Source organism: Callionymus lyra, chromosome 11, assembly GCF_982586985.1.
Source record: "Callionymus lyra chromosome 11, fCalLyr1.hap1.1, whole genome shotgun sequence".
NCBI lineage: Eukaryota > Metazoa > Chordata > Actinopteri > Syngnathiformes > Callionymidae > Callionymus > Callionymus lyra.
In genome coordinates this window covers 17119939-17143434 of record NC_141828.1, presented here as the reverse complement: position 1 = coordinate 17143434, position 23496 = coordinate 17119939, and the positions used below count along the sequence as shown (strand labels likewise).

The following is a 23496-nucleotide window of genomic DNA, read 5'->3' as shown; positions in this document are numbered from 1 at the left end:
TGATTTGTAGTAATGAACCATTTCGTTACATCTGTTTTATATTTTCTAAAAGAAAGAAAGATGGATGGATGGATGTATGGAGGGACGGAGGGACAGATGACTAAACCAATAGGCAGAAGAATCATGGATGGATGGTTTGACGATTGGATGGATGGGGGGATGGAGGGACGGACTGATAAACTAATAGGCAGAAGAATGGATGGATGGATGGATGGATGGAGGACAGACGGATGGAGGGATGGAGGGACGGATGGATAAACCAATAGGCAGAAGAATTAATGCAGGGACGGACAGATTGATAAACCAATAGGCAGAAGAATCATGGATGGATGGATCGACGATTGGATAGATGGGGGGATGGAGGGACGGATGGATAAACCAATAGGCAGAAGAATGGATGGATGGACGGACGGACGGATGGAGGGACGGATGGATAAACCAATAGGCAGAAGAATGGATGGATGGAGGGACGGATGGATAAACCAATAGGCAGAAGAATGGATGGATGGACGGACGGACGGATGGAGGGATGGAGGGACGGATGGATAAACCAATAGGCAGAAGAATCAATGCAGGATGGATGGATGGATGGATGGATGGATGGATGGATGGATTGATAAACCAATAGGCAGAAGAATCAATGTTTGGATGGATCGACGGATGGATGGATGGATGGGGGGACGGAGGGACGGATGGATAAACCAATAGGCAGAAGAATTGATGGATGGATGGATAGACGGGTGGATGGATGGGGGGACGGAGGGATGGATGGATAAACCAATATGCAGAAGAATGGATGGATGGACGGATGGACGAACGGATGGAGGGATGGAGGGACGGATGGATAAACCCATTGGCAGAAGAATCAATGCAGGATGGATGGATGGATGGATTGATAAACCAATAGGCAGAAGAATCAATGGATGGATGGATCGACGGATGGATGGATGGGGGGACGGAGGGACGGAAGGATAAACCAATAGGCAGAAGAATGGATGGATGGACGGACGGATGGAGGGATGGAGGGATGGAGGGACGGATGGATAAACCAATAGGCAGAAGAATCAATGCAGGATGGATCGACGGATGGATGGATGGGCGGACGGAGGGACGGATGGATAAACCAATAGGCAGAAGAATCGATGGATGGATAGGCGGCCGGACGGACGGATGTATGGATGGATGGATGGCATTTTTACGGTTAAAAAAGTTTCCACCTCAAATTGAGAAAAATGTTGCTCGATCATAAACTGTACACAAGAAGTCAAACAGAAAATGTTTTCAAGCACAAAATCCTCCTCACACCACAATCTAATATTTCACTCTTGTGTCCCGTCAGGGAAAGCAAGGCCCATCTGGACCGATCGGACTCCCAGGACTCCCGGGCGAGCAAGTAAGTATTTTCTCCTAGAGACATCAGTGTGTGTGTGTGTGTGTGTGTGTGTGTGTCACGCTCGCCTCTCTCCGACCGCCTTATCCGTCACCTCGCCACATCCCCGGCTCTCAGTCAGCCAGATAAACCGATAAGAGTCAACAAGCAGGCGTCTGAGAAGAACCCGGGAAATGTCCGGCCGTTTTTTTTTTGTTTTTTTTCTTGCCAACTGATGAAGTTTTGAATTAGTGGGCAAAAAAAAGATGCTTTATGGAGGGACGGAGGAGACGCCCCGGTCTGTGCTCCACACCTGCTCGCATAATGAGCATCTGTCTTGATTCAAAAGCAGGGAGGGAACAGAGGCATTTCATAAATCCTGGCGTGGAGGGATGATGTTGGAACACGGCTGCTCGCTGGAGCAGTGAGGAGCAGCAGATAAATGTGTGTGAAAAAAAGATGAAGGCCCCGGTGATGGATGTGTCTCCTTTTTTACCACTATTTACAGGGCAAGGCCGGGGAGCCTGGGGTGCCGGGGCGAGATGGCCCGAGAGGAGAGAAGGTAAGGAAAAAAAAAAAAAAAAAAAAACTTCAAATCAAGTTTACACCTGGAGGACAAATAGGGAGCAGTGATGTTTTATCACAGGTTGAACACAGCAGACAGCCTGTGAAGACGTCTCGGCGTGCCACCTTCAATCACGTTGGATTATCGCGCGTCTCGCTTTGAAGCTCGGAAATGTTGCGTGCGAAAAAAAAACATAACTTGGCAGTTAGACTTTGTCCCCGAGAAGAAACGCGGTGATGTTTTTTGTTTTTTTTGCCACTTGCCAAAATAAAATGAATATTTTTTGGGGTTTTTTTTGTCACGACGCTCGCACCTCAGGGCCCCGAGGTGGAGCCAGAGCGCCCGGAGCGTCCGCCGAAGCCTCTCCGGCTCCCGTCAGTGTTTGCCCGGATGTCAATTGTTCACTCGGAGCCAAACACTGCGGCGACAATCAAAAGTCGTTGAATTATGTATGTGCCTGTGTGAGTGGAAATTATTACCCTGGCGTTACTCACAATAGTGTGCAGGCGCAGCTCCCAAAATACTGAGTTAAGTAATGTCGAAATATATGTTTTTTAACTTTGAGATTTGTCATCTCGACCCCTTAACCTCCTATTTTTTAACTGATAATGAATCTACTATTCGCGTTACTGTTCATCGTTAGCTGGTGCAGTGCATTATGGGTCTTAGTAATATAGATCATGGAAGTAGAATTATTAGAAGCCTCAGTTCTATTGACAAAGAAAATGTAATTTTGGATGAATATTGGTGTGAAAACTGCTAATTTTGATACATATGTCTTGATATTAAAATCTATTAAGTCAAGATTTTCGTATCCGTTTATAACATTTAAGTGAGGAGAAAGTCAATTGTACGGAGATTTTTGTCAGAATGTAGTCGAATTAAGGAATTGATAGATGGCGATGAACAACGTCATCTAGTGGCTGAACTATATTACTACAGTTATGAGCATTAACTATTTGACTCGATGAAATACTTTATTTTTAAATCACTAAATTGAACCATTTCTTCCATCACTAGTGGAGTATATTAATGGTCGGGTAAAGCTTAAAGCTAGCAATATTCGCATTTTCTAAAGATGTTCTTTCGGTCAACATAGAAAATAACATACATTTATATGAAAAATAGGTGAAAATTTGTAATTCAAACATTATGTTTTGAGTTGGTTGAATCAAATTCAACCGAACCTACTCAACTTCTGAAGTTAGCTAATTGGATTGTCTGTGAATTTATAGCCAGAATGTGTGTTACGGGGTGGTGTGTAAAACTGTGAACTGTAATTTTCAGTCATTATTCAAAATGGTTTACTATGTAGGACATGGTTGTGGATTAATAAACACTTTAAGTTAGGGGTATTGAATAAATAAGGGGCTGATTATATATATGACTTTCCAGATATGGGAAATAGTGACTAAAAGGTGTAGAATGTATATTTTCAATGACATTAAAACACACATTTCATGATAAACAGTTTAATTGGCTGTTTTGATTACTTAAAAATACAGTTTTGACATTGTTGACAGCTCGTGAAATGGACCTGATGCAAAATGCCACTGGTTTCGTGGTAAACTAATAGAAACTAATTGCTATGATACAATAGAAACGGTTGTCACTTACTAAGAAATCCCAAATGTACAACAAAAATAACAAAATTAATTTGACCCCTAAATAATATTGTAAAAAAGATCACATTTTACGCTCATGATGATGTTTGTTTCTTTTCAGGGTGACTCTGGAGTTTTGCTCGGTCCACCTGGACCCCCAGGACCGAAGGGAGAGCCTGGTGGTGCAATTATGGTAAGTCCAATATTCCTTGAACATATCTTAAGTGTCTCACACCTGAAACGATATTGAATTATTTAAAATAAAAAGGAAAGAAAATCATAACCAAGAGTCAGTAACGGATTTTAGATCTCAGGATGTTCCCCGAGGCAGGAGACGATACCAAAAAAAATAGAATCAGTATCAAGATTTTTTAGTTTTAACTCTCATATATTAACATTATTTAGTGGGTTGATTGGAGTGTTTTTTGTGTAAAGGTCTAGTACAACTCTGCAGAAAACTAACCAAAAAGTGTTCCCTTCAACTGAAAAAAAACTGTTTCACAACATGGTTTTGAGCGCTTATAATCCATGCATTTGTGTCTTCTCGTTTAGACTATTGTAACAGTTTATTCTAGTGTCTAAACGAGAAGGATCTCACTCGCCTGCAGTTAATACAAAACTCTGAGAATTCTGACCTGCTCTAGTAGAAGAACTTACATTTCCCCGATCCTTAAAACTCTACTGGCTGCCAGTTTCTTTCAGGATCTATTTTAAATCTCTGGTTCTTTCTTTCAGAGCTATTCATGTTTTGATTTTATTAATATGTATATAAGCCCTGGCAATGAAATTATGGTACACAAACAAATTAATATACTGTTGAAATCACATTTGTGGTCAAGCCATTGAGGCTGAATTAATCAGACTAGTTTACAGTTGGTGTTCACATATGTCGTAGGATCAATGGGGAAAAACATATTTTCCACGTTTCAAGGGACCCAGATAATGGTGGCACCAAACACGTACCTGCATTAGCAAACAATCTAAAGGTGACAAAACCAAATATCAAACCCCTCTCGACTCCCCACTCATCTCGACGCAGAGCTATTGAGAAATCAAACATCGGAAGAGCCTGCCGAGCAATCACCCTCCGAGCATCCTGAAGATTAGAGCTGTTCACGCTCTCTTTTATGTACATGGCTTTGCATATAGAAATGTTCATTATGGCTCCATCAGAGGAAGTGGCTCTTGCAGAGCCGCGGCCTTCGCTCTGGTTGAAGGAACAACCCTCTATCACCGGGTGCTTTACAGCCCTAAACAATCATGTTTGTTTATGTGTGAAAACACTGAAGTGAGCGTTGAGCCTGACTGTAGAGTCACTTATCAAGCCGAGAGATGTATTCAGGTGAGTCAAAGATAGAATCCATCCCAGCTCTGGTGTTTCCACTTCCACAGCCTGCTGAGTAATGGATTGAACAAGTATTGTGTGAATGCCTGGAGTAGTAATGTAGAAGGTTGGAGTCTCAGTTGAATTATAGCTAAATTAGGTTTGTTTTAGTTTTTGTTTCTAAAGTCAGTTTTATGTCAAGATAAAACCTTAATGTGAAGGACAAATAACATTCAAAAACAACGTAGAAACAACTTTGTCTTTTTTTTCTTCCTCTTTGTCTTTATCATAATTTTCTTCTTTGTCCTCTTTTTCTTCATCTTTGTCTTCATATTCATTTTATTCTTTGTCTTCTTCTTCGTCGTCTTTTTCTTTATCTTTGTCTTCATATTCATTTTATTTGTTGTCTTTTTCTTTGGCCCTATCTTCTTTTTTGTCTTATTTTGCCTCTTCATCATCTACTTCCTCTTTGACTTTATCTTAATTTTCTGCTTTGTCTTCTTTTTCTTCATATTCTTCTTTTTCTTCTTTGTCTTTTTCATTGTCCTCATCTTCTTTTTTGTCTTGTTCTGCCTCTTCATTGTCTCCTTCACTATCTTCTTTGAATATATATATATTTTTTTGTCTTTATCTTCATTTTGTTCTTCGTCTTCTTTGTATTCTTCCATTTATCCTTCTTCCTTGTCATTATCTTTTTCTTGTACTTATTCATATTCTTATTATTAAGGTTTTCTATTAAATAAATGATCTTGAAATGTTGATCCAACATCAATGTTGTTCTATATTTACAGGGTTTTTTTTTCACCTATTGTGATTTAAAACCCCATTACATATTATCAACCATTTTTAATTGACTGAAAAAACGTTATCTTGTATGACCCGATTACTTTTACTAACCACTACTGTTTAAGCTGTTACAATTGACTGTAACTCAGTGATACTTATTAAAATGATAAAAATATAATAACCATATAGTGGTAATTGTAAAAGGAGAGCAAAACATTTCTTTAATTGAGGCATATTCAAAATCAAAAGGTAACTTTCTTGTGATAACTTGGATTTCTGATATAAAATCAAATACATTGATAAAGTAATGAATGATTCAAAATAGTGTTTGATACATGAAAAAGAAGTATTCCATATTCCATATTGTTTTACTTTTATGTGATGACTATACTTCCATAACAAGGGTGTAAAAAAGTTTGGGAATCACTGACTCTCAAGTGAGTCTTGGTCTATATCCTTGATGAAAACTATATGAATCAAATATTTCTTTTTAAATCAGAGGGGAGTCTAGGCAAAAGTTTTCAAAGTGAATAAGTGATTTTTCCTCCTGTTATTGTTTCCAGGGTGATGGTCTGTCTGTGTCACGAGCCTCCCGGGGACCCAAGGTAGAAAACCTTCTGTGGGTGGACAAGCGTTCACTCTTTTTTCCCTTTGAATGCATTTATATTTGCTGTGGAAAACTTTTTATTTCTAAAAGCAGAAGCTGGGAATCAATTATGTGTTTTGCAGCAAATGTTCAGAGCTCACTTTTCTCTGAATTAGATATCACAGGATTCCTCTGTTATGCTGAGAAATGGTGCACTTACGGAGCTCAAATTGTCAGCAGCATTGTCATGAATCCAAATAATGATCCGATTTGCATTTCCCCACGTTTTCCCAGTCCACATATGAGATTAAATTAAACGGATAATGAGCGCCTTCCATTGGCCTTGTGTTTCGTGTCTTTGATTCTACTGAGGAGGAAAATATCAAGAAGATATGGCCTGTATTAGACTCGGAGCTCATCTCTCATGAGCCCTGGAACCCTTTTAACTGCTTTTCTTCTGTCAGGGCGAGCGAGGAGTCCCAGGCCTGCCTGGAGAACACGGTGAAAAAGGCGAACCTGGAGAGGGTATCACAGGAATACCTGTGAGTATGATGTTGCTTTGACCTGTTTTCTCCCGCACTCCCCGGTTTCTGCTGGATTTACAACAGAGGAGTCCATGTTTTGGTCACAGAAAACACATCCGCAGTATCCCTGATGGGAAGTCGGGTTTTCCAGTGAGCTCGCTGCTACTTCATCCTTAATGCTGAATTTCAGAGACGCTCTGAAGTAGTTTCTTGAGATCGACAGCTGCCTGTGTAATAAGGTGTTAATAGGAATTTATTTTCTTCTTTTAGGGCCCCATGGGACCCCCTGGAAAGCCGGGAATCGAAGTGAGTAGACGATGAAAATCAACCAATGCTGTGTGACGCCTGGTTGCCTTTAGACATTATTTAATTCGCTTAAAACTCAAGTGCATCTTAGCTTTTAACTAGAGGTGTGAAACTTAATGTTGGTTTGAGCAAAATATGTATTTATTAAACTGCCCTTTAGCAGCACTAGATAAGTCTCAAGAGAACCCATTTCTTTTTCTGCCCGGAGCTCAGGCCTACGCAGCCAGCTCTTCATCCTGACATTTCTAAGAAAATAATGTTAACTCTGTGCTCCCCTTAGGTCAATGTAGGTCATGTTGACATAAATATTTACACTTAAAGTTGATAAACCCTGCAGGCCAAAAGAAATGCCCTGGACTGTGGGCCTTGAGTTTGACACAATGTGCCTTAAACCGTTTATTTAACGAAATAGTACAAAAAAGTACAAGTTGAGATCCAATCAATTCAATTACAGAAAAAGTGAAACAATTGCGTGGATGCCTAAACAGAAATATGTAACCAAATAACCCTTTTTTTTTCTTAAAAAAAAAAAATGTATGCCCTAAATTTTAAAGCCAAACCTTCTTAAAGAGCAAAAAATATTGGTAGGTGTAAATTATACCAACAAAAAAACATGCTATCTTTATTTTTATTTAGATAGCTAGTAGTTTGGGAACCACTTGTCTAAATCATGAAGTGTAAAAAGGTGGAACAATCTGGGATTTTTAACAGTGCAAGAAATCATTTATTTATTTGAACTTTTTGTCTCAGATTCACCAGTCATTTTTAAAACCCTAGGGACATGAATTATTACATTTATTTTACATCCAATTTTAAATGTGGCTCTGATTATACACTTCTGGGCATTTCAGCCTAAAAGTAAAAAAATAAATGGATATTTTGGAAACCATTGATTTTGCAATACTGCTAGACGAATAAAGTTGGAATTTAAATTTAAAAATGTAAAATAGGATGTGTATTTCAATACTTCATCCTAAAGCACTTTTTTTCCAAACCATTGTGTCACCGAAAAGTTTCACCTGCTTCACTTTAATGTATATTTCAGGGTCTCCGTGGATCGCCCGGCTACACCGGACCCCCCGGAGTCCCCGGAAAAGAGGTGAGCAACGGCGAGCCTGTCCTGTCGGTCGGATCCACTTCCTGACTTCCTGCACATGAAAGAAACGGGAACCATAAATAATGATCCTCCTCCTGCTGTGACTGAACAGTGCAGCGAGGCTGCTGAGTGCTCGCTCCCGCCGAGACGCCTGTGAAAGTCAAATTATGCTTTGGCTTGTCGTTTTAATGTGGCACGTAGGTGCGTGTTTCATTCATGTCTTTGTCTCAATTAAAAAGGGCTCCCCTGGTCGGCAAGGCCCCCCCGGTCCCGCCGGACCCCCAGGTGAACCAGTAAGTAGGAACAAGTCTTCCCTGCACTCTTTGGATGTGATTAAAAACCTCCTCAACTGTAATTTAGATATGAAGAGAACATCAACTTTTAATGAGCCATTAATGACATTGTTTTGTTTGAACAGAACATATTGTCTAATGTCTCCCAACATGTCAATGTATAGAAGGATATTTATTAAATTAGACTGTTTTTATCTCTATATTGAATTAATATGGATGCAAATGTCAATCTTACACTTTCTCTCCTTCTTCCTCTATTTATTCCCCTCTTCTTCCTCTTCTTTTCCTCTATTTATTCTTGTTTCTCTACTTCTTCATCCTCTTCCTCTTATTATTGGTCTTCGTCTTCCTCTATTTCCTCTCTTTCTTTTTCCTCTATATCTTCTTCTTCTATCTCTATTTATTGGTCTTTGTCTTCCTCTATCTCTTCTCCTTCTTCTTCCTCTATATCTTTTTCTTCTTTGTCTATTTCTTCTTCATCTATTTTCATCTTCTTCCTCTTACTCTATTTCTTCTTTTTCTTCTCCTTCTTCTTCTTATTAGTCTTCTCCATCGTCTTCTTGTCTTTTTCTTCATCTTCTGCTTCTACTTCTTCTCTTCTTCTCCATCATCTTTTACTTCTTTGTCTTCTTCTTTCTATTATTTGTCTTTGTCTTCCTCGTTGTCTTCCTCTTTTCTTAGTCTTCTCCATCGCCTTCTTCTTTTACTTCTTTTTTTTTTTCTTTTATATCGTAGTCTCTATCTTCTTCATCGGCTTCTTCTTCTTCATTATCTTCTATTTATTCTTCCTCTACTTAGTCTTCTAATTTAATTATCGGTATCGTTATTAGACAGTTCACCACAAAAATTTAAAAATGCTCCAGACAAAATGACCAAACTAGTCTTCAATATATCCATCAGTATTTCATCTCCTTCAGAAAACCACCTACAGTTTTTCTAGGGCACAACAGCGGCGTTTCCATGCCAACTGAGAATGAAAGTCTCTCCAAAGTTCCCTGGGTCTGCCCAGGTGTCTCGTCCCAGTTGGACATGTCGCCTTTTATCAATGGAAAAGCATCAAGGAGGAGTCGAAAAAAAAGGATTCCGAGTCACTTCAACTTGCTTCTCTTAATAAAAAAAGAAATAGAAAAAAATGGAATGGTTCCTCCCTGGTCACTGATGCCTCAGGGAGAGTCCAGACAACGTGCAGAGAGGAAACACATTTTGTATTCTTTGTCTTCTGTTTGTGACCATAGGTTAGAGAAGATACAGAGCTTTTGTCATTGAATAGTGGCTACTTCTAAATCATGTTTTACATTATTTCAGTAGCTTAATCATTGCAGTGAACTAAGACTCAAACCAACTTTGCATTAAAATGAAAAAAATATGTTTAGTTTCATACGATTTCCTTGGTAAAGTTAATGCTTATTATACATTTTTACAGTTAAAATATTGACTATTGGCACTGTACATTTAAAGGAAAGACTGTTTAGAGACATCATTATATGACACCCCTAAGTATGCAACTGCTGATGAGGTATCATGATACAGTGTCCTTATTTAAAAGACCACTAGATGGCACTCTCTTCTTTGTAATCTTTCTCTCTAATCTACTAATTGAATGAAACCTGGCATCATTTTCAAATGTAGTGCCATCTAGTGGCCTTTCAAAATGAAGACACTGTATCGTGATAAATCATCAGCTGTTTCATGAAGCCTCATCAACACATCACTACCCCTAAGGCAGTCAATACATAGCCATTAGACACACGTAATATAATATAATTTTCCACAATCCACGGCATGGTTTAATAAAATTTTAATGGTTTATAAAATAACAAATTGGAAAATAAATTATTTGAACAAATTAAGGATATTTTGCAGCGCTCATAAAAGTGTTATTACTGTGTAATTGGTGTCCCTCTTGTATTTACAGACAGCACTACCCATCGTGGGAGACATGAGCGCTCTACTTAAGGTAGGAATCTTTCCGGGACACTTTTATTAAGAAATATGAATAACTCTACAACTACCAGCACTGTTGCAGCTGTTACTACTGACTGTAACTCAGTGATACTGTTTATAATAAAACACCGGAGGAGCTACAATACCAGAGAGATGTGAGGGTTTTACAGCATCAAGTGGTTTTACTGCGACTGAAATCAAGTGAAGGTCCATGAGTGCCTCCAGCAGGAGGAGAGAGAGAAGTATCTGTCAAAACAGAATAACTTCTCAGCGTCACTCGCCACAGGTGAGGCAGCGTGAGAAGGAATTTAATGAGGTTCTAAGGGAAGACGTTATTCTAATGTGACAGCTGTGCTTTCAGCATTTGAATCATAAATATTCTATAAGAGTTGTTGAATCTCACTTCTTACAAGAATGTTAAAAAAACGTGATTTCACCTGGAATAGGCAAAGCTATGGTAGATAAATGGAGGGAAATTATTCTCACTTCTATGATAAAAATGTATATTTTTAGCACTAAACGTGTTTTACTTCCTCCGAGTGAGTTAAAGCTCCGAGCTCCTGCCTGGAAGTTCCTATATCTCCCACGGATCAGGGACAATGATATTTAAGATTCTCCCCGAAATGTCACAGTCAATGATTTTGACAAAGTTCAGCATTCACCTGAGATGAGCGACACGTCGAGGGGGACGTGGGGGGGGGGTCAAATTATTCCTGCTCGGCAGACATTTAGAGAGCACTTTGTGTCAGTCGGGGTCTTGTCCTCCACTCAGGGCGGGTGACATAACGAAGGGTGAAAACTCCACTTGATGAAATCTTCTCTGTGCCGCTTCTTTTTTTGGTTCCTGCCTCCTGCAGAACGCCTGCAGTGCCTGCCAGACGAGAGTCCCCGGGCTGCCGGGGCAGAAGGGAGAGAAGGGGACGACTGGAGGGCAAGGTGTTGAGGGAATGGTTGGAGAAAAGGTAAGGTTCATGTATGCATTCAGGGGAGTGAACCAGCACATGCTTAGGCCACAGGCCAACCACACTCAAATTTCTGATTGATAAATATAAATACATTTTTTCATGTCCATGTGTCTTTAACAGGGGGATCCAGGCATTAGAGGACCCATGGGAAACCCTGGAAAAGAGGGGCCGAAGGTATGATTAACAGTTGCAAAGGGTTCTGATGTTTTGATGAAAAAGGTACATACTGTAATCCCTTGATTTCTGAGGAAGTTTTGCTCCAAAAGAATCTTCAAACTGCAGCAGAAGCAGTTTTAAGAGTCTCCGACAAAAACATATGTCGTGTTTATTTGTGGGATTTTTTAATTTAGTCAAATCTTGACATGTGTTGTACAGGCTAAATAATTAATTACGTGGCCCACAATCGAGGTAGATTTAGTCTTCATGTTGATGTTATTACCAAAAAAGATGCCAGTTTTTTTAAGTTAAGATAAGAAATAGCGACTATCTAGTGCTTAATGAAGTAGGAAAAACAGTAGGAAATAATTAGGATCATTTGAGAATCCAAGAATTATCCAAAACCTTTTTACTCAGTTTGGTGAATGTTCATTTCGTTCGGCCCGTGACCTTGACTGCTCAAAGAGTTCCTTGTGTGAATAAGTTTGACAGGTAATTCAAAGAGGAGAATTATGAGGTCACAGAACAGTCAAGAAGACAGCATGTTAGGAGAAAGAAGAAGTTAGCATTAGGCTGCAAAAGAAATATGAATTATATTTTTTTAAATCAATATTTCTCGAGAGCATTCCATTATATCTATGATAACATGCCCTTAAGTTCAGAGTCTGAGAAAATGACCAATCCAAAGTAGTGTCAAATTTGAAATTATATATTGCTAATGTTGTTATGGTACCCATGCTAAATTATCCAGACAAAATAGTCTACAAAATACTGAAGACATGGAGAATCTGCATCATATTTTTGCACATGAAGTTGAACCACAACATGAAGGGAAATTGCTGTGTTGCTCCCTGCTTTTTTAGAGCTAAAGTATCCATTTAATAGTTTCTGTGTCTTCCAGTTCCTTCTGAAATCTGTTTTAATCATGTAGTTACTTTGATGGAAGAGAGATCTGAACCTTATCTGCCGTCTCAGTGAAACAAACCAACTCATTTTGGCAGCGTAAGATGAGACCTTCAAACAAATATTATAACCATAATAAAATGTTTTGAATTTGTAAATAATAAACACATTTAAATTTAATGGGATTAGGGCAAGAGGATGTACCTTCCATGTTGAGTTTTTCCCGGAAAAGCCAAAAGCATCTGCTCGACATATCATAATTCTCTGCACTTTCATATGTTCTTCCTGTTTCCATGGTTACAGTGTTGAACCAAAGTGAAACAGGCCAGGCAATTTCAAGTTGCTGTACAAGAGAGAAAGACATTTGGAAGTTTACACGCACCAGTCGTTATTTTTAAGCCTTTTCATGTTTGGTGGAAAACATAGACTCCCTGACAGACTCTGCTCCTTCCTGCAGGGAGTGAAAGGGGAGAGAGGCTTCCCGGGGCCGACCGGAGATAAGGGGGATGAGGTGAGTGGAGGAACAGGAATATAAAGCTGGGGGTTACTGGACCAGATGGATGTTGTTGTGCAGGCTGTGTTGAACTAAAAAAAAAATGATGATGAAAAAGACACTCAAAAGTTAGTGGATACATTAAAAATAAATACTTTTGAATTTAAAAATATTCATTTTGAAATATAGAGGGAAGATAAAAGAGATGGATAAATATATATTTTAGTTTTTCGCTGAAAATAAATCATTCAGAAGGGTTGATTTAAGAAGAGGAAATTAATTCAATAAGATGTTCTTAGAGCTTACTCAAGATTTTCCTAATCATTGATCTAAACTGGAAATAATTTGAAAGAGAAATAAAGAAAAAAGCCTCAATAGTGACTTGAATCAAAGTCGGAAGATGTCTTATAAACTCTTAACAAAATGTTCTTTTAACAAAACTCCAGAGGAGGATTTTTTTTTTTTATTCTACAAAAAACGAATCAATCAATAAATAAAACGTTAACTGAGACATTGACTGAGTTTGAAAAGTTCCAAACCCAGATAGAAAATGTGATTCTGTCAGTCGGAGCAATGAAATGCACTTTTCAGTTAATGGCTACAACCAACTGTGTCAACAATGGCAGGGGGGTGTGAAGTGGAACTAGAAGTCATTTTAAAACAATTCAACTTCGACAACGCGGCTACAAATGAGAGTGTGCTTCTTTTGTGAAGAGTCTGCATTTCACTCACGGCCGCCATTGTTCATTTATTGGTTTCGATCTATTTTCCACCATTTTCATGTGTACTATCACCCTTTTAAATAAACCAAAGATGCCTCGAAGGGAAAAAAAAAAAGAAAATCTTTATCTGCAGTGGACTGGCTGTTAAAATCTTCTGTAGACCCAAGATTATTTCTCCATGCCTCACTGCTTGATCTGAAATGAAAGACAATAGAGATAATGGAACAACACGATAATGTATTTAGTGGAACAAGCGTGGATAGAATTCATGAACACAGAGTTTAGTTGAAAACACAGTTGTTTTATTTTAAGGAAAACTTATGCTGCGACTATGGAAGAGACATTTCTCAACTCTAATGATTAGGTAAAACGATCAACAAATTTTCAATGCAGTTGACAAACTTTAATTTCATCCAACAACATTTTTCCATTTCATATAGATATGTGTTAAATGACTAATACGTTGATTTTGATCCGAGGCTTATTGAAATACACAAACAGTAATTAGAAATTTGATTAGAATGGATGGAGGGAGAGGGAGGGAGCGAGGGAGGGAGGGAGGGATGGATGGAGCCTTGAATGAAGGGATGAAGTAATGAATGGATGGATGGGTGGAGGGAAAATCGGATGGAAAGATGGATGGAGTGGATGGGTGGATGGATGGATGAAATGGTAGGTAAGTAAGTTATATTTGGGATGAAGTCGTGGATGGAGGGACATATGGACGATGGATGGATGGATGGAGGGACGATGGGTAGATAGATGGATTGATGGATGGATGGAAAGACAGACAGACTGATGGATGAATGGATGTAACGATGGCTGAATTAACAAGCCAATAGTTAGAAGAATCAATGCAGGGATGGAGGAACCGTTGGATGGATGGAGGGACAGATGGATGGATGGTGGTTGGACGGAGGGAGATCAGAGGGACAGATATATGGATAGATGGATGAACGAATAGGCAATCAATGCAGAAATGGATGTCAAAATTTTCTCAGGTCTTATTCCGTTCTACAGGATCATTTTAAACTATAAAACGTCTGAGACAACATTTTAAGTTTGATGCTTTGCGTGATTGATGATTAAAGTTTTCCCTCTTAGGGTCCTTCTGGAGTACCAGGACTTCCTGGAACAACTGGACGGACAGGAGGCACAGTAAGAACTTTCTTAAAATTCTCATGAAATCATTAGAATCTATAATAGACAAACGTTCAGGAGCACATTCAACATTTATAATACTCCTATCTGTGAGCAGGGACTTATGGGGCGACCTGGTCCAGCGGGACCCGCAGGGCCGAAGGGAGATAGGGTAAGGTCTTGGTCTGAAAACCAGATTTTTTTTTTTATTGTGTATTAATATATTTATTTGCAATCAGGGATACGACGGATCAACAGGTCGACCAGGACTTCCAGGACCCCCGGTAAATGATGTTTCCCTTTTAACTTTCATAACAGAAGAGATAGAAACAAGATGTCAGTGTGAAGAACTTACAGAATAATCTACTGGACATGATCGACAAGTAAAATATCAGATTTCATTTTGGGGATCTTTCTCACGAGCACTGAATCATTCTCTTTGTCTTTTAAAGGCCACATTATAAACACATCCAAAGGCAAATCTATAATTCATCAGCCGTCCCCTTGAACCAGTCTTAAACGGACACACACACACATATACGCACACAAAGCCACACCTACACATGCATCCTGATCTCATAAACTGCAGTCTGCGAGGACATGGAATGACTCACCCAACTGAAAAGGGCACAAGCAGCTTCTTGTTTCCAAATGAGATCCTTGACTCCTTCTACATTTACAAGAGTTGACCTTCTTGCATTGTCTATACTCCTTAGTACCTTTTTTTAAATTTCTCATTTAGCATTATTTTACATGGAGTTAAATTCCCTGAAATATGAAAACTAATATGTCACTGAGAATAATAGCAGCTTCCGATGTCAGTGATAGTTCATCCAAAATGTAAAACTGTAAACTCAGTTTTTACACACCCTCATGTCGACCAAGGGTTGGGGTTAAAGTTCCTATTTTAGAGTTTAGAGAGTTATCGGCAAAAATATATTTTTGTTCGAATGAAGCGACTGGAGCGCAATCTTGTATTGAAGCCCCCACATTAGGAATTGTTGCCGAACAACTTAAACAAGTCTATAGTTTAAGCTCAATTGTAGCAGAAGTTTAAAGAATAACAAGCGCTAAAGTGATCTTCTTGTGGTCACTGTTCAACGCTGGCCACAAGTATTAAAGACAATGCATCATGATACAGTGTCTTCATTTTTAAAAGCCACTAGATGGCACTCTAAGTGCGAAAATTATGCCAGGTTTCTTGGAAATAGTGGATTAAATCCAAAGATTATAAAGAAGAGAGTACAATCTAGTGGCCTTTCAAAATGAAGACGCTGTATCATGATACCTCATTCGCTGTTTCACGAAGCTTCATCAACGTGTCACTTCTTGCCACCATAAAGGTCTTTTACAGATGGTTCCAGCCAGTTTCTAGACTGAGTCCAATGGGAAGACACACAGTCCAACATTCTTCCCTATATCTTAACCTTGTGTTGTCTCCGAGTCTCCCGGGCTTCCAGAAATACATATGCAGTGGTGTAGGCTGTTCATCTTGAGACAACACAAGGGATACCTCAAACATATTTATTTTCGGGCCTTCGGGCCAACGCAAGGACTAAACAACAATGCAGCTAATCTTGTTTATTGTTAAATAAACAAGGAGAGTGTACTCTTTAAGCCTGGACTGAAATTCAATCCCTTCCAACGCTTTGGAAACACCGCCCTTATTCAGAGCTTTCAGCATTTGAGAAAAACACTGACCCATGTTAAATGATCTCAAAGGCTGTTTGAGTCATTATAGTCAATTAGCTCACTTATTAAAATATGCCTTGTGTTTGTATATTCTCTTAAATAGATAGTCAGTCATCATAATAGTCATTCAAATGTTTTTTACTCTTTCATTTTGAGATTTTAAATATTTAAAAATGTCTCTAAAGCACAATGGAGACACCAATTGAGACACTAACGTAGAGACCAACTTATATCTGCTATAATGTAAACATTGGATACATTAAGAAAATGCAGTAAAGGGTTAGGATTCTGTCTCTCAACAGACTTTACAAGCTGTTCTCATTTTATTTGCAAAAAACGTATATCTATTTGATTATTTACCATTTTTTTCTGCTGCTGTTCTTTGTGTATTCCACAAATGAGTTATTGATTTTGCTTCCTTAGATTTTAGAGGTTTAACACTGTGCAACAGCTGAAGATTAACTGTGCAGATTTGTTTCTAAGTGCTCTTAATGCTTTCAACTTAATGGAATGTCAATGAGCAGATTTTATTTACTGTTGATTGTGTTTCAGGGTGTACCCTACGTGGAGGGCAACGGGATGAGCAATCTGTACAAGCTGCAGGTAAAGACTCTGGGAATGACTTTAACCCCGGTGTCACGATGATACAGTGATTCATCGAGTTCGTGGCCCACTGCTTTCAATCATGCTGGCGCTGAAGATTCTGTCCCAGCAGTTAAAATGTGTTTGACCCACATTGTGAAATATTGTGCCATAAAATGAAAAAAAAAATGTCTTTTCAGAGTGGCGGAGCATTTTTAGGAGCCCCTGGAGCCCCCGGTGCCCCGGTAAGCATTAGGATGGTTAGCCTGAAGCAAGATCTTTACAATGTGGTGTGACTTTACACTTGCATGATGGCATGTTGACACCTGGGAACCTGGCAGAGACGCATGACACATAATCTGATCGCCACCCCCCCCCACTGGCGTTATCTGGGCTATCAAAGTCAATCATGTTCATTGAGAGTGTCCCTGCGAGGAGACGTCCAGACTCTCAAACAGGTGTCTTTGACCCGCCTCAGGACACACCAAATCATTGATATGCAAAATGGGGATGGCAGCTCAGGCTCGCTACGGTGCCAAGATGAAGTGACCCGATTTGCTAATCAGACCCCTCCACGTCCCTTATCAGATAGTTTGTAATCGCGTCCGGTCCTGGGGGAGACGTTCGCTCACAGGGTTTCAGAACTCTTTTAATGACGAATACAAAAATCTGTGACATCGAATTAGACCAACACGTATGTGTTGTAACATCATTTTACTTCAGTCAGTCAATTGAAAAGGATCTCTTTTTGCATCGTAGATCTGCCGCCCACAGCATGCCGACATAGATTATCACTTTATTCCCATTACATGTGACAAACAGCTGTATAACGTGAGCTCGATCATTCTAAGTGTGCAGCCAAAGGTCACAGCGACATACAAAGCTATAGCGCCGTGATTTACAGACACCAACATGCGAATAGGAAAAGACATAACGTTAACAATAAATTTTAATGACAATAACAGATGTTGGCAGCATGCTAGTTCCCACTTCTTGTTCATGATTTTATTACAGCAATTCATGTCCCTTATATGTGTTTTTCTCTCCCTCAAGGGTCCCAAAGGAGATGAAGGAATTCCAGTAAGTGGAATCTTATTTATGAGCCTTGTCGCTCCTTATAAAGCCACGTTGCCGTGTTGAATAATCACATATGTTATTTAAAACCACATCACATATTTAATTTGTATTCCTTTATTCTAAAGTAATTTGTGTTTGTGGTTCCACGTTATTGAAGTTGGGTTGGAACTACAAAATAAATTACAATTGACTTTGAGTCAGATATTTGTAGGTTAATATGTTAACATTAAATACTAGGTTTTTAAAAACGATTTATTATTATTAATTATTTATTTTAAGGGAGGGTTGGATGGATGGATGGATGGAGGGACAGTTGGATGGTTAAACCAATAGGCAGAAGGATCGATACAGGGATGGATGGATGGATGGATGGATGGAGGGACAGACGCATGGATAGAGGGACAATGGAGGGACAGATGGATGTATATATGGACAGATAGATGGATGGATGGATGGAGGGACAATGGAGGGAAAGATAGATGGATATATGGAGAGATGAATGGATGGATGGATGGTTGGATGGATGGAGGGAGGGACCTTTGGATGGATAAACCAATAGGCTGAAGGATCAATGCAGGGACAGATGGATGGATGCATAGATGGAGGGACAGATGGATGGATATATGGAAAGATGGATGGATGGTTGGATGGAGGGACAGGGGCATAGATGGAGGGACAGATGGATGGATATATGCAAAGATGGATGGAAGGTTGGATGGAGGGACCGATGGATGGATAAACCAAGAGGCAGAAGTATCAATGCAGGGACAATGGAGGGAAAGATAGATGGATATATGGACAGATGAATAGATGGATGGAGGGAGGGACATATGGATGGATAAACCAATAGGCTCAAATAAGGATCAATTTAGGGATAGATGGATGGATGGAGGGACAGAGGCATGGATTTAGAGACAATGGAGAGACAGGTGGATGGATGGATGGTTGGATGGAGGGACCGATTGATGGATAAACCAAGAGGCAGAAGGATTAATGCAGGGATGGATGGAGGGACAATGGAGGGACAGATAAATGGATATATGGACAGATGGATGGATGTATGGAGGGACAGATATATGGATATATGATCCATGATTATAATAATATATATATATATGTATATGTAATTATAATTATGGACGATAAATGGTATTATTCTAATAACATTATTAATGCTTTAATTATTACTAAAGGGGTAACAAGAAAGGAAACACAAAATGTAACATAATAAGATGGTTATGTTAAATGGTTAAAAGTTATTTTTGAACAGCAGCTAAGTGGCTACTTCTCTGGTATCTGTGGGCTCAAAGTTGCAGTCAAAATAAACAAACTGTCTTTTTCAATTCAATTTATGATGTTTTTTTGTTTTGTTTTTGGATTCTCTAAATATTTGCATAATTTCCTTGTTCATTAGGCGCTTAATAGTCTTAGTACATTAAATCCCGCGGGCCTCATAAAATGATTTGCAGAGGTAGATTTCGCCCCGGGGCTTGGCACAGAAACCCATAATGTCCTGCACTTTAAATGGCTGTACAACAAGCCAAATAGACAACCCAACATCTATATCATTGACTCATTGAATCCTTCGTCCTCAAGGTCCTGGGTTTTTTTTTTATTATTCTTGTTTTGTTGCCCAGTTATTTTTCACCCCAATGTTAATTTGACATTTTAATACATCTTGTGAGCAGCCACGGAGGAATGGTGGAATTGCCTCAATCCGTCTCACAGCTGATCCCCTTGGCTTGCCCACTCATCCCGCAGCCACGCTCGCTTATTCCCGACAATCTACATGTGTGACAATTACCTGCACAATCTGTCTATGTCAGAGCCCGTTGCCCCTCTGTTCCCTGTAATGGCATTTCTTCATGGCAGCTTGAGCAAGATGAGGTAGATAGAAGCCGTCGCTTGCTCCCGCCACTGGGAATAGCTCTCTATTTTTAGAGCAAGAAACCAGCCCGGTTGTGATTGTCAAATGGGGCTCTTTTTCTGGACCATCTATAGCCCACTTGGCGTGACAACATGTTCCATAGATCATATAGAACTGTCGGTTTGAGTGTTACCCCCAAAAAATGTTATGGCGGCTCAAGTTCTTCCCCGACTGAGAGAGATGTAAATGTGGAATTTTGACATAGTATCCAGGACTAGATATGGGTTGATAATACAGATGACACAGATAAAAGGCCACTAGATTGTGACCTCTTCTTTATCATCTTTGGCTCTAATGCACTTATTAAATGAAATCCAAATTTAGAGTGACATTTAGTGGCCTTTAGTAATAAAGACACCGTATCATGAGTCCTCATCAACCCATTACTACCGGCTAATAAGTGTTTTTAATAATCTTGGAATTTAATTTTCAAATATTTCATGAGAAGCTCAACACTGTTCTACAGCATGTTGGCATAAAATTAGGTACAAGACTGACAAGGTCTGACTTTCCTAAACGTTCCAGGTGTTCCATCGAATAATTTTAAACTTGTTTTTACACTTTTCTATCCGTCTAACCATGCTCATGGTTTTCATTGTTATCTGCTGCCAATAACCTGATTCGTTAGCACCCCAAGAAAAATTAATTACTCGTCACTTTTGTCAATGAAATCTGTTTAGAGTATGACTTGTTAGACACTTGACACGTGTAGACACATGTTTTTGATTAACATAAAGTAGGTGTATTCTCGTTATTTCCGTGTCTCAACAAGAAGGATCTGTCTCGCCTGCAGTTGATACAAAACTCTACAGCGAGAATTCTGACCTGCTCTAGTAGAAGAACTCACATTTCCCCGATCGTTAAAACGCTGCATTGGCTGCCAGTTTCTTTCAGAATCAACTTTAAAATTCTGGTTCTTACTTTCAGATCTATTCATGGTCAGGCTCCTCCTTACATCAGTGATCTGATCCAGCCTTACACCCGAGCTCGGGCTCTGAGGTCTGTGGATCAGAATCTACTGATGGTTCCTGAACACGGTTCAGGACCAGAGGAGAGAAATCCTTCCAGACTGTTGCTCCTAAGCTTTGGAAGAATCTTCCTCTATTACTTACTTACTAAATTACAAGATCATCACAAAATAAGACCAAAAAAGTATAGATAGTTAAATATAATAATAATCCACTGTGATGTGAATATTTCAGTTTAATTGAACTTAAATGCATCTTATTATGTATAAATCGTGTTGCCTGTCTAATAACAATTACATATTTATTTAGGATTAATTATTAGTTTGATGGTAAATATACAATAAAATAAAGATTATTGCTTTATATTTTTCATTTTTTTCCATTGTCCTTTGTTTTTTTTTAGGATTATTGTACCCTCAAAATAAAATGACGTGAACTATATTTATATATATATATATAAATAAAATGTTTAGTTATTTAACAATTTTTACTCATTTATATTTTGTCATGGAATCATGATCTATTACTTACAGCATTTGTTTGTTACGACAGTTGTTGTTTTTTCTTCCTCTTAAAGTTACTTTCTTTGGGGTGATACACTTAAACTAAAGGAAATGTAACTGTCCACCCCTGTTATAAAGGAAGCTCGAGGGGTGATAATGTTTGTTGATGATAAAGTGAGCTGGAAAATAATCTGAAAAGGTGCAAGGAAGATACCATAAAAAGGAGGTAAAGAAAGAAACCCAACCACGTTTGTGGATGTAGCAAATGAGGGGATGACAAAGATGAGAAGGATAGAATATAGATTGATGCACTGTGACAACTCTGGATTGAAAATGCAAAAAGACAAAAAGGAACTTGAAGCAGGAACAATGCACTTTGACTGAGACTGCTTCAGTCGTTGTTGCTCACACACATTCAATTCATCATCAAAACACAATCATACTACATCAGCAGTGACTTTGTGTTTTTTCTTGTAGGGCGAGCCCGGTGCCATGGGACTGCCGGGGCTGGAAGGGCTGCCTGGTGCCAAGGTAACAAGAAGTAACTAATTAACGTGCAATCGTTCAACGCTCTTGGGATTTTTCGCTGCGATATAATCAGATTCGCTGGCAACTCTTGAAAGGAAACACAATGACGGCTGTTTCTAAACATGACTACACAACATATACCTTTTGATCATTTGTTTGAAAATTAAATGACTCGAAGAGAACATTGATAAAAGCTTCAACAACAAGGAGATTCAAAGACAACAGGGTAGAGCTTAGCTTTACTTCTCTAATTGCTTCTCGCTTGTCGGGTCCCAAAGAAAGAAAAAAAAATGGCAGCAAACGTGGATGTGTTTGGCTTAAAGTGAGGCGAGTGTGTATCTTGATTCTACTATATACATTCTCACAATTATTTTCCCTGGAACAAATTCTTTGGAAGGCCACCAGGCAAAATTTTAACTAGCCTTGTTGACCACATCTTGTTTCAAATGTTCTTGTTCTCAGCAGCAACAATGAAAGTAATCCAACAAACTATCGCAGCTCCCGTTTAAGTCACGTTTATGCTGAATTTAAAAGGAAGGTAGTGATACTACTAGGACTGGGGTCAGAACTTTGGTTCTTTTGTGGCAGCGACCAAAACACTGAAGTAGTACCTAGTATCAAAACATGCTTCTTCTTTCTCTGCCACGTTTTTGTACCCGGAGGTTAAACTGTACGATTGGTTGTAACATTTATTTTACTCGTTCATATGCGAGGAAATACGTGGTTACTAGGACGTTCTGTGGTCACGTCCACAGACGGCGTTCACATGCAATGATTTATCTATTGCTAAGAAAACAGCTTGGAGTGTGAATTTACCTAAAGCTAAAAAAAAAGGAAAGTCAAGATTTGTACTGTGTGTTATGTCATTTTATTATATATTACTGTCTTTAATTAAAAAAGCTGAATAAATGATTGTGTTTTCTGGTCACAATCGTTTATTAAGCTTCCACAAATAACAGATATAGTGTAAAAATCTACGGATATGTTTCATTTTTATCACCAATTCCTAATATTATTGATCAAGGATGCGTCCTGGACATAAGACATTATTTTTTAAATTTTAATTCGGTATTTTTTACTCGACGTAACAAAAGTCTAATCAGTTAACATTAACAAACTCATAAGTTTGTGGAAACTCAAATCTGCATTTCAACAAGAATATTATGAGGAGAAACTGTACAAAGGTTGACAGAAAGTTTGATATTGGCTTTTGGAAAATTGGTCTATTGGAATGAATATGATTGTTTGATTAATGTATAATTTACACATCAAGGTAAAGAGAGTTTCTCCAACTTTGGTCAATGGTCACCATAACAGTAGTAATGGTGACCATTGACTAAAGTTGGAGAAACTCTCTTAACCTTGATCTCTACGCGACAAAACAAAGCACATGCAGGATGTAGGAGCGAAGGTTTCAAATTTTACCATCAAATTAATTTGTAT

At 38.8% G+C, this 23496-nt stretch overlaps 2 protein-coding genes across 2 annotated transcripts in view; both read left to right on the top strand.

Moving 5' to 3' along the window:
• Positions 1–1911: 1911 nt before the first annotated feature.
• On the top strand, positions 1912–11305 carry LOC148069414 (uncharacterized). Its single transcript, XM_087803279.1, has 9 exons — positions 1912–1931; positions 3660–3731; positions 6212–6253; positions 6699–6776; positions 7029–7064; positions 8110–8163; positions 8400–8453; positions 10369–10410; positions 11255–11305. The coding sequence occupies exons 1-8, from the start codon at positions 1912–1914 to the stop codon at positions 10394–10396; spliced, it is 384 nt and encodes a 127-aa protein (XP_087659405.1). The 3' UTR covers positions 10397–10410; positions 11255–11305.
• Positions 10609–23496, top strand: part of LOC148069413 (uncharacterized) — a 38313-nt gene continuing 25425 nt past the window's right edge. The window contains exons 1-11 of the mRNA XM_087803278.1: positions 10609–10683; positions 11255–11359; positions 11483–11536; positions 12879–12932; positions 14741–14794; positions 14895–14948; positions 15016–15060; positions 17021–17071; positions 17251–17295; positions 18104–18130; positions 22003–22056. Coding sequence (XP_087659404.1) covers positions 10609–10683; positions 11255–11359; positions 11483–11536; positions 12879–12932; positions 14741–14794; positions 14895–14948; positions 15016–15060; positions 17021–17071; positions 17251–17295; positions 18104–18130; positions 22003–22056 — 618 coding nt within the window. The remainder of the gene's footprint in view (positions 10684–11254; positions 11360–11482; positions 11537–12878; positions 12933–14740; positions 14795–14894; positions 14949–15015; positions 15061–17020; positions 17072–17250; positions 17296–18103; positions 18131–22002; positions 22057–23496) is intronic.